This window comes from Dicentrarchus labrax, unplaced genomic scaffold (assembly GCF_905237075.1).
Source record: "Dicentrarchus labrax unplaced genomic scaffold, dlabrax2021, whole genome shotgun sequence".
NCBI lineage: Eukaryota > Metazoa > Chordata > Actinopteri > Moronidae > Dicentrarchus > Dicentrarchus labrax.
The window spans coordinates 9126401-9138555 of record NW_026136704.1 but is presented as its reverse complement, the minus strand read 5'-3'; the positions used below and the strand labels follow the sequence as shown (position 1 = coordinate 9138555).

General features: G+C 42.7%; 1 protein-coding gene across 1 annotated transcript in view; it reads left to right on the top strand.

Annotated features, from left to right (window-relative positions):
• The window catches only part of LOC127362019 (calsyntenin-2-like), a 241269-nt gene that overhangs the window by 81862 nt on the left and 147252 nt on the right, over positions 1–12155 (top strand). The window contains exon 2 of the mRNA XM_051397268.1: positions 8335–8457. Within this exon, the coding sequence (XP_051253228.1) occupies positions 8335–8457 (123 nt within the window). The remainder of the gene's footprint in view (positions 1–8334; positions 8458–12155) is intronic.

Below are 12155 nucleotides of genomic sequence, written 5' to 3'. Positions count from 1 at the left end.
CATTCTAAAAGGATTACACCACAGATACTTTTATTTGCTCAGTGTGTTTTCAACCCCGTGTTTCACAGCTGGCCTGAGGCGTCGCATAAACTGGCCAGAACAGAATTCTGCGGGGATCAAAAAGACCCAAGAACTTGTCTCTTTCGCTGACTCCTTGTTCACACACAGCTCACACTTAAGGCCATCTTCACATAAGAGACTCCTACTGACATGCCTCCACTCCACCATAAATCCCCAACACTAAAGAATAAAAATAGCAAGGGTGTTAGAGGTGTACATTACTGCTACGTCCCTTCCAGTACAAGTCCACCCTTGTTAAATGACACGCCCCTCGCTGACATCATAGTGGCTGAAAAAAACAAACAAAGCATGAAGCCCAGTTCCAATGCTTCCATATGTACAGACAGGCTTTGGCATATATGCTCCTCCTAATCCCCCGATTCAGACTGCACGATATCAGCCTGGTAATAGCCAAGACTTCCCCGACACCTCTGCAACATGATACATGAGAATGATGACACATTTTATCTGATTATATGTGTTGTTAACAAGCGTTATGAGTATGCAGTATTAAGATTTGTATTAAAAAAAACGTTGATTTAGTCTGACAGAACTGTTTTCATCAGAAAACTAACAACAAACACTAAACACACTAAACTATGTTCTGACTGAAATATCAGCCTCACAGTTACTGGAAATAGAAATGTCTCTGTACTGGAAACATAGCTGTACAGATTGTACTGAGTTATTAGCTAGTACTCTACTTGTGCCTAATTAGCATTAAGAGTGTCTAATCCTGTAACGTGATATTAGCTGGTGAATCGTCAAGGTCATTAGATAACTTGGTCCTGGAAAGAGTTAAGATTTAGTGTACAAGATAGTTCTACATTTCGATGCAAATATATACCTTCTCTGCGTAATGTACTTTGGTTCCATGTTACTCCTGACCTCTGTCAATACTTTGCTGTGTAGGTGTATCTCTTGATATGTGTGTGTGTGTGTGTGTGTGTGTGTGTGTGTGTGTGTGAGAGAAAGGCAAAAAGCTGTAAATACCATACTTCAAACTGCACATACAATAATGGACCATGATAATGGCTCTCAAATGACGCACAGAGGGAACATTTGTGACTGTGAAGCCATTTGATAAAGAGGGGTCATGATAGCTTGGGGTAATGGCACCAAAAGTGCATTTTCAGCTCCTATACATCCACTCTTGGTCATTTGGATGGAGGCTTTTAGTTTTCTTTTTCTTTTTTTGCGTGTACCTTAATGCATAACACTCCTACATCTCTCTCTCTCTCTTTGTTTTTCTCCCCCTTCCCCAGGGGCATTGTGGGGTAGCAAGGCAGCAGAGTGACTGTGCAGTCAGCCTTTTCCCTATCTCTGCAGGTTAATAAGTCCCCTTCTGAAAGTAGAGCAACATATACAGTAACACCGCGGCACAGGCCATGGCACAGAGGCACACTTGGACAATTTGTATAGCGCTTTTTCCATTCTCCTCTCATTCTCCAGCACCTCTTTGGTCGTGTATTGTGACACCGGGGGGCTTGTGCACTTCATGCCAAGGTGGTTGGAAAACAAGCTCATGATAAAAGCCTGACCTTTGTGTGGGCCCTATCATTTTGCTGCAGGGACAATGTTGAGGGGTAGAAAGGAGAGAAATGTCAAAACAAAAATGCCATTGTTCACTGAGGTGCAAATAAAATCGGACTTTATATGTGTGGCTGCACTTGCCTCCTCCTAGTGTTTTCTTTCAATCTGTATAGTGCAGAACTATAAATGCACCGTTATGATTTTTTCTGCTTGTCTAGAAACCTTTGAGCTGGACTGTTTGTGTGTTTTGTTTACCGTGGTCAGAGTGCTCGCTGGGTGGTTTCACAGGGCGGCATCTACACTTGCTGCTTTGGATTTGTTAGGCTCAGAGGCTGTGGGGTCCTGCTGCAACACCGCTCTGCTCTCCAGCCGACCACTGAACCTCCCCCACTGCCCTGCCGAGAGCTACCACAGACACGCACACTCACATACACCAGGCACCACCAGGCTGGGATCATGGCCAGAATGCACAACCTGATGTAGGCCACAAAAGCAGCACGAAACATACACAGGCTTACGTTTTACACGCACACACACACCCACACACACACACACACACACACACACACACACACACACACACACACACACACTATGCAGGGTAGCCTCTGAATTGTTAGGTTATTCCACTCTCAACAAACCTAAAAAAAGCACCGTATGATCCTGTTTTATCTCACCCTGCCCAGGGCTACGAACAGCTCATAATCTCAGGAAACTAAATCCATAACATAACAGCCACAAAAGGCCAACCAGGGAGCAACAGGTGAATTATTTTCAGGCCAAGTCATGATTTTCAATTACATGCCAGAGGACATGAGGTATCACGATGTGAAAGAGTGGAGTTTATTTTCCATTGCATGTCCTGCAGACACTGTTCTGAGATGAGAAGACAGTGGAAGGAGCTCTGTATCGAGCACAGCAGAGGTCAGGGTGTCACTGTCTGAGAGGGACTGTGGAGGTTGGGGTGCGCTAAGTGTGACCCAGGTGTTTTGGCAGGAACACAGTTTCCTTCGCTGTATGCTCTGACTGAGCAATGAACTCGCTTGTATTCTGCCCAAACACAAAAAGCCCTTCTCATATTTATTTGTTGAGCTTGGCAGCTGTTGTAGCTTGATCTTCACTTTGGCTCCCTCGTTGTGTTTAACATCGCAAACATCGGTGTGATGGGAAAATAAGCCGAGATTCACTTTTCATCTGTTTTCAAGATCCTGCTTTAGTGAAATTGGTCAATTTTAAGCGTTTTCTCATTCATTCTTGTGTACTTCAAATGAAATAATTGAACACTGCTGTCACTCAGTGAACTGTTGCCTTCAGTTTCATCTGAAGTGCCATTTCATATTTAGTGCATTACATTCCTGCTCATATTATGTAATTTGTAGGTGAAATTATATGACAAATAAAAATGACTGTTGATGATGTAATTTTAGCTATTTTGGATTAGGCTTGAAATGTCAGCTGTTTTGTGAAGTTTAAAATATTTGGTTGGCGAGGGTCTGATAAACGCAATTTAGTTGCATTGTGGGAATTGTAGGATCCATTTAGGGGAAGAGTCAGGATATCTCGGCCTCTGCTGTTGCAAGTGCAATGCTAAATCTCTGGAGTACATCTTTAATATCCATAATATCCATGAAGCTGAATAAAGATTATCTTCAACTCAACTAATAGACTGTATCTTATAGATTAGCAGTCAAAATAAACATTCCATGCAGTGTGTAATGTCAGTTTTGTTAGTTTGCAGGTCTACATGTGTTATCCTTTAGTCTAACTGATCGGAAGTAAAAATCAGTGTTAGGAACTTGAGGACTCAATGCATCTAGAAGAGAAATCTACTTAGAAGCTTTTATATTTAATAAAGTCCTATCCCAGCAGATGGTTCCTGTCAGTTTGCTCTGTGAAGCACGAAGCCAGAGTACTGAGTGCAAAGAAGATTAAAGTTTGCAAAGATCTCCAAGGTTCAAAGAAGACACGGATCACTGCCACGATGGAGTGGTTGAGGGGAAAGAAAAAAGAAAGCAGAGACATGTCCCTAGACTTACGTGAGGATGTTTCTCGATAATTCACGGTGAACCGTTGATGGACATCTCTGAGCCGCTCTCAGCTGGCATGAGCTCCCAGCTTACTGTGTAGCTGTAATTGCCTGTTGGTCGCAGTAATGGCTAACTGTCTCTGCTACGTTTACTTTTCATTATGCTGATGTATTCATCACGGCCCCTTTTGTTGACCTTATCAATCAGAGTTTAATTTCCTACAGAGATCTTTTTAATTACAACTGTTTCTCTTCCTCCTCCGTCCCCCCGGGTCCTATTCAGATTGCAGAGCCCGCCTATTAAGAGGTGGCACCCGCCAGCACAGTTACGGTGGCACACCATTGCCTGGTCAGAGATTAATCAGCCGTTATAGCGCCTCTGCCACGCTCAGAGCCTCAAGTCAAATCCACGACTCTCGGCTTAATTGGCAGTGAAATGGCGGAGGGAGATAGTCTTGCTGACCGGCAGCCAGCAGTAAAGGGCAGCTGAGCTTCAGTGTTCACCTTTTTCAGCTGTCACACAACCTGATTATATTAGCCTGTACAGGTTTGATAACTGTATCCCTCAACCCCTGTAATTAAATTGACTTGAAGAACAAAAATGATTCAGTGGCCTTTAACTCCACTCATCTGTGAAAAGGAAGAAAATACAAGGAAGTGGTTATTGAAACATATGAGTAATACATTTTGTTAATTTAGTTGCAACATATCTAATACACCAAAGGCAGAGAATAGAACAGAGCAGCTGAATGTAGAAAAAGGTACAACAAGTTACTTTTAATTGAAAGAAAAAAAAATTCAAAGGTTGAAATAAGGTTACAGGCTTTCTGAGAGGCATAAAGTAAAAGCATTTTGTCTAGTCTGCCTTGAAGCCAGTTGACAGAACTCACCCCACTGCTTTTCCCATGTGTGACACAGTGGCAAAAAGGTCATGGTATTTGAATCCCAACTCAGGTCTAAATAAGCAAACAACTATCTTGTATCAGTTTCCTGTATTTGTTAACATATGAAACTGAAAATGGTGAGTTTGATTTCTTGCTCTGTCCTTAAATGTAAAAAAGCCCTTGCATCTCGGCTAGTCATGTTCAGCTAAAAAGTCACGATATTTTCACACTGGCAAATCGACCTCCCTCCATTCACAAAGAAAGGTTACTGCATGCCATTTACTGAGTGCTTTTAGTCACCAACGAAGATGTTTGCTTTTAAAAATTGGGGTCACTTGAAGTGCAGCTCAGGCACACAGGTTTTGTGTGTGTGTTTGCTGATCTTTTTTTTTAAGCACAACTCCTATTAGAGGCTGTCTGAAGCCTGAACGCTCGTCGTGGATGATAATCGCTCGGTTCTATCAAAATGTCAAAAGGACAAATCTTCTCGTTGGTGTGTGCCGTTACCACACAAAAGCTTTTAGCAAAGAGAGCGACAAAGAGCGAGAAGTGCTTCTTTCTCGCTCTACCTGCAGAATGAAATGATGCAGACACATTTGGCGGTGCGGGGTGTCATGTTCCCTTCGTATCGATTAGAGGATTAACGGTGTTTAGTTTTGATTCAAGTTGCCATGGAGGAGTATGTAGCTAATCACTTAGTGTCAAGGCATTAGCACTTGCGACTGTGAATTCGATCGTCGTAAGCGGCTGCAATGTTTTCTCTGGGAATCTCTGGAACTGATGGTCGAGCTTGTTCATTTCTCCTCCCCTCCACTCCTCTTCAACCTCTGGTAGCCTGCATTAAATTGCAAGAAGAGAGGAGCATATCCATCTATTTTTTTAGAATGACTCATGGGCATGTCTCAAGCTGTCAATACGTGGACCCCATTCTATTAGAAAAGCGCCAGCGTTGTATTTCTCACCAGTGATTGGATGTGCTGCAGATGTGGGTTGGGGGGTGGGGTTGACATGTAGGTAGCATCCCATCAAGACACTGCAGCGATTACCGGAGGTGGAAGCTCTTTTAATGCCCTCATCTCTCCTGGTGAAAAACCATTCCATCCCACACACAGAGAGAAGGTGGCGAGGGTTCGAGACAACATTAACCCACAATGGCTGGGCGCCACTAGGCTGCACTGACTGATGGAAGGATCTTGTGTACTGGTGATATCACAAAGGTCACCAGCGTGGAGATATCGTCACACCAAATTTTGATGTTCTGTTGTCTGCCACTTTTGTTATATGTGTTATGACCCGAGAAAGCCTCCATTTTCACTGCTGTCTCAGAGCGTTGTTGCCGGTTCACTTTGTGCCCCCACAATAGAACATTTTAGCAATGCTGATAACAGAATTAGTTTTAGGTCAGCCTGACACTGCTAAGTAGATGCGGTGAGCGGCACAAAGCGGCATCAAGGATTTAAAGGTCAATAGGGCTCCTAAGCTGTGAGAGGACTGAATATGAAGTTGAGGACAAGCCCCTTCAATTCTCCAGACTCCTCATTAGCTGTCACGCATTGTGGTCAAATAGTGTTATACCCTGTATTACACATTCATTGGGGTTATGCACTTGTTCCAACTTGGAGCAGGAGATTAGCTTTTTTCATCTGCTTTCAAATTTCATGCTAACACAATCCTACAGAAAGAGTGGTGATTTTGTAGATATCTGGCGGTTTAATTCTAAAACGAGATCTGACATAAATACCAGTATGCTAATTCTTCTGTACCTCTATTGCATGTTACACAAAATACAGGTTTGTCTCTCTTAGTCGTAGCTTTGTGAGCAGCAGGGGTGATGCATACAAATCATGTTTCCCTTTGAAATTCCTGCACAGCAGTGTCAGCAAGCTATTCATTCCCAAAATGACATGCTTTGGCATTTACAGTTGAAATCCAGTATCATTTTACTCTCACTGTTGTAGCAAACTCATGCATATTTATTGTGTCCTAATAGACTAATGTGTTCCCATCCCCTGCTCCTGTAAATGACCTCCACTGACTGTATCAGGGCTGTTAGCCATGCTTTCTGGGCTGGCACTCATGAATATGCATCCCTGTGTAGTGTTAGCATGTTTTTCCCAGGTCTCACTGGCTTCTAGCGGTTACCCAGTCCTCAAAAACACCATTACACAACTTGGGGAAAATAACACAAAAGCAAGAGGAGGACATTGATTGGCACTCTTTTTTAGAGTAGTGGTTTTCAACTTTTTTTTGTCTGACATAACCCCATATGGCTGTCAGATGAACTCATACCAGTCATGCCCCAAATGTGTTCATTTCATTCTTTGATGATCAATTACTTTTAATGTTGTTGTTCTACTGTTTCACATGTTTATCCATTGATTTCAGCTGTCAACTGTATATCCATTACCTTTGGCTAATAATTACAAATTCTCTCTTAGCTAGCTATTTAAAACATTTACTATTTTGACTTCTCTGTAAGCTTGCTAACTAGTTTTAAGCATAACACAAACTGATATGGTTCTGTGTAGATGGTCAACACAAATATGTCAATGTATATTCTTAATCAAATTAGAATTTACTCCACAATCTGTCCACACTCACCCTGGAAACTGCAGAAGTTTCCCTGATTGGAAAACATTGCTTTTCAGTGATATAGTGCTGTTTCATCTGATTTGAAGTGCACTGAAAACAATTAATCACATAAATACTGTATGCAAATGATTAAAATAAAATTAAATACAGTATGATGTCTGGTTAGAATTGTCTGTCTAGGTCATTTGGAAATTCCAGCATTGCCCAGTGGCTTTTATTGTTGAAGGACAGTAATTATACACACATCACGTAGGTGCAAGGCCATGACAATGAAAAAAGGTAACGTCAGAACGACCTGACGAAGATCCAAGTTGAAACATTGTCATAACTGATCTTTTGTGGAATGGAGTAAGTGTGGAGGTGTTACCATTTTCAAGTGGCTTTTACTGACGTTCACTGAATAATTGAACTGGTCTGCAATGATTGCTTGATTTGCACTTAGAGTCCACTTTCTTTCCAAGACCTTTCTTTTCTTTCTGAATGGAGAGTAATTATTGCTTATGCTCTTCATTCCCCATTAAACATATTATTATTGGGTTTTTTTTATGTTTCTCAGGGGACGACAAATTACAGCCTTGCTTTGTGTCACTGTCAATCCAACAACTTGAAGCTAAAGTGGACAAACTGTCATTTGTGGCTTTTTCTGGCCCAGCTAAAAAGCACTAATGAATTGAGGATTCCAGTTGTTTTCCTCTACCCTTTTTTCCCTCCTTCTTCTTCTTTTGACCCTAAGATGGTAAACAAATGGCGAGTGGGTCGGCACTGTGCCGCACACAGCCCAGGGGGCCGTTACTCAATTATAGCCCTTATAATCAGGCCCTCAGCTCATGGACTTTGTTTTGACTTGGCCTTGGATACAGTTTTCTGCTGGCAGCACTGTGGTGGTCATTGATCAAGCATGGCATTGTGCTTTGAAACCTGCAGGGATGTTTGAAGGAAGAAAAGAACAAAAGAGAGGAAAGAGGTAGCGGGGGAGATTAGCAAAATGAGAATGTCTTGTAGAAATTGAGGCTGGAGGAGCTTTGCCAAGAATAAACAGTGCATGTATTCTTGCTGCAGCACACTGTATTTGACTGTGTGTGCATGCGTGTCAAAGTGAAATTGTTTGTCTGAGGACAGTTTTTCAGGTGAAATGAAATTGAAGATGCATATCTCAGCATGTTGAGGCTGACAGTTCTGTTGCACCTTGTAGCAGAAGTATATCACTGACATCTCACACTTTGCTTTTTGTCTCCACAGTGAATAAACACAAGCCCTGGATTGAGACATCGTACCATGGGGTGATCACTGAAAACACTGACATCGTTCTGCTAGATCCTCCTCTGGTCGCCCTCGACAAAGACGCCCCCATCCCCTATGCAGGTACGGTACATTTCAACCTAATGGCTGTCAACTGAAGGATGATCATAGCAACAGCAGTGAAGGCGCGCTCACTCAGACCGAATGGAAGCAGTCAACGATGACTCAGGTGTTAATCCATACAGGGAAGCATAGCTGCAGGATATACTTACACTAAGGATATAAACCATATAAAGCTGTCATGTGATATCACTGTGAAGGGGTTTAAATTGGCTACTTGTACTATAACTGCTGCATCACAGCTTTTTTTCTTAGTGGTAACCCTGTGCTGTGCTGCAACCATTTAATCCAATAATTCCCAGTGAGCACACATCACATACAGGACTCATATTTCATATTTATTTAGAGTGGAAAGTGGCCCAAATAAGCCCCATGGTGGCTGAGGACACTGCAAAAAAACGGATTAGATTCTTCCCACTTTGTGACCATTCCAGCTTTTCTAAAGGGTGCCAGCTCTTGTGGGAGGACGTTAGCTAGAGGCTGTTGGCGAGCCCAGCCAGCCTATCTCCCGCCAGGGTGCTAATGTGGCCAAGGCCCTAGCATGGGGCTGCTGCGCAGGGCTGGAGCCCACTCACCGAGGCCCTCGAGCTGGGCTGAATGGATGGATGGAGAGGGAGTGTGTGTGTGTGTGTGTGCAAGCGTGCATGTGTGAATGCTTACTAAAACATTTTTTCATTGTTTGCTAGCGTGTGTGTATGTGTGTGTGCTGTGGCATGGCCTGAGGGGGCTCACTGTAATGGCCACCCTTCAGGGAGAAAGAGAGAAAATGATGAGACAGTAGGGAGGGTAGCTGGCTGACCAGCATATGTCCTCTGGCTCTCAATAGACTGACAGCCACACAACAACAAAGTACAAACACATGCACACACACCCACACACGCAGCGGGCAGAGCACATGGGTATTCCTGGACTTCATAAGTGATGGTACTGAAAGAGATTTCTCACTAAATTATTAATAAACAAGAACATTAACATCTCCAGTCTGTGTTACAGCAGTCTCCCTCTCTTTTCCCTGCTCTTTCTATCAGTTCTCTCTTGCCACTCTCTTGTTTCCTCTCATCACCACTTCCCACATTTTTTTCTACATTGTATCTCACCTCCCTCACTCCCTGTGCCCCTTTGAGCTAGGCCAGCAAACTGCCCCACACGCAGAAACACACACAAACCCTCTTTTCTCTGTGCAACCAGGCAGACACAGGTCAGGGCGAAGATAGTCATCCAGTCCTTCTACCAAATTGCTGGGGCGGAGTGGCAGGGCAGTGCACAGGTAGCGGTTAAGCCTCATTAATTAGGCTAACCAGGTTTTAATTACAATGCATCTATGACACAGACATGAAATGTCTGAATGACTGCAGTCATGCTGCTGAACTGGTGAGGGCAAGAACCACAACGCACAGAAAACACCTTTGCTTGTAAGCTCATAAAATCAGCACCTGCTGAAGCACATCCGCGATTCTATTTTGTTTACACATATATACCCAGCAAACATTTGAATTTAGAATAGATGTTAATATGTTAGAATTTCCAATCTGTGCTTCCCTGAAAGCACCACATAATGAAGTTTAATTGAATAGGAAAATACTAATAAACAGCACAAACCCACAGCATTTCCCTGCTAGTCTCTTACATCACTCCAAACCTGTCCAGTAATCCTCTCGGACTGCTGAGCAGGGTGCAATAGTCACCACACTCACTGGTCTGGAACAACACAGTAAAGTGGCACTGCTGTGCCTGAAAGCCGGCTAAGACTGACATCAGCCACCAGTGCAGCGCTACAGCAGCTCACAAGCTTCAAAATCACAGACAGCATGTAAGGAAGAGTGAAAAGCACTGGTATAGATAGACTCATTGTTTTATGCATGGCTATGTCTGACAAAGTGCAGGCGCCTCGCCCTAAGAAACAAAGATGATAAGAAAGGTAGGTGATACAAACAGCTATATGCTACAGGTAACAACATCAAGGAAACAAACTTTGATGTTCATCTTTAGAATTTTAGAAACTTCTGCTATACCTAAACCCATTTTTTATTCATGAATTGAGTTACACCTGTATAAGAAGAAAACTTGGAGCATATTCCCCTGTCTAGTCTGTCACAACACACTTTTATTAGTTGACAAGTGTCTACACAAACTCAGTCAGTCATCATCCCGAGTTTTTCCATTCCAGTGACAACTATACATAGAGTGATGTAGTTGGAACTGATGGAAAAGTGAAAAACAACCTAGACCTTGGTGCAGAAAAACACTACGATGTCTGTGCATGGCAAAGTATAGTCAATGTATGGTTAACATTAGGCAATATCGGGTAAGACTGTCCAAATTCCATGGCTATGGTTTAAAAAAAAAGGCCAAATTAATTGTAAAGGGGACACCCATCCACCAGCCCAACCTCCGTACCCTTAAAGCATCAGTATTATTCAACTGACATACTTGTCAAATGGTCAAACAGTGCCTGAAACCCCTTGCCCCAACCCCTTTCCGACAACAAAATTGGGGATGGCTGAGTCCTCCAATCTCTGACTCTCCGAAACCAACAATCTGACAGGGAGTGCTTTCACTCGAACTTCAAGCTTGGCTCTTTGCAAATAAGTAAGTACGTTTATTTATATAGCACCTTTTCTAAGAGCAGGCGCCATAAAGTGCTTCACAATAAGAGACAAAAGAGCAGACATGAAATGCACAAATAAAATGAAATAAGACACTAGCACTAAACAAAAGGAAGTCTAAACAAATGGGTTTTTAAAAGTGTCCGCACGAGTGTCGGAGACAGAACAGTCTGACATTTCCAACTGGGGGCAAGGAGAAGTAATTCCACAGAGCAGCAGGATACGCCATGGCAAGCTTCATCAGAAGCGATCTGTGCCGTTTTCCAACATCTCCTCAGTTACAGAACTGCCTCACCTGGATTCTGGCTCTTTTACCACGCTTCCTTTGGGGTGTGCAGGAACTTTGGTGGTGACGATCACTGCTAGAATTGCCGACAACAGGCACAATTGTGGGCAACAAAGATTGTACAACATCAACCCTTGGATCTGGAACTATATGATCCACCATAGAAGCTCTGATGTATATATATATATGTATAATATAAGTTTGATGATCATACACCTGAGCAGCCAGTCCGTCATTAACGAACAGAGCAACACACAGGACAGGTAGGACAAAACGAGAGAGACAGGCAGCGGCAAAGCCAAACACAGGTACCATCATGCCAACAGGTTTGGAGCAGCTATTAACAGTCTTGAGCATTATCAGCTTTATTTTTTGCCTCTCTACATAAAAGGCACACTTCTGACCATTAGCTGTATATGTCAATGCCAGAATAGTCCAATATAGAAGCAAAACCTAGGAATACTTGCCTGGAACACGTACATGTGCTTATGCAGTAAGAGCTTTTAACCAGTCACTTTGGAGGTTCAAAGAGTCCTTGGGACTTGGTGTGGTGCAGTTATCCCATCTGGAATACATTTCTATTAGCAATGATTGTCACAAAATAAAATGAATTCCTTTACATCTGTTAGGATGTGATTAATGGAATGGCAACATTACTCAGAGAGGTTTAATGCTGTAAAGACAGAATTAAAGGGTATGCTGTTTTTGAGGAAGACTATATTGGGTGAAAAAAATTATGTAGCCTTGGACAATAATGTATTTAATCATTTGTGAATTCAAAGTTGTTCTGTTGGGTATAAGTGTAAGTC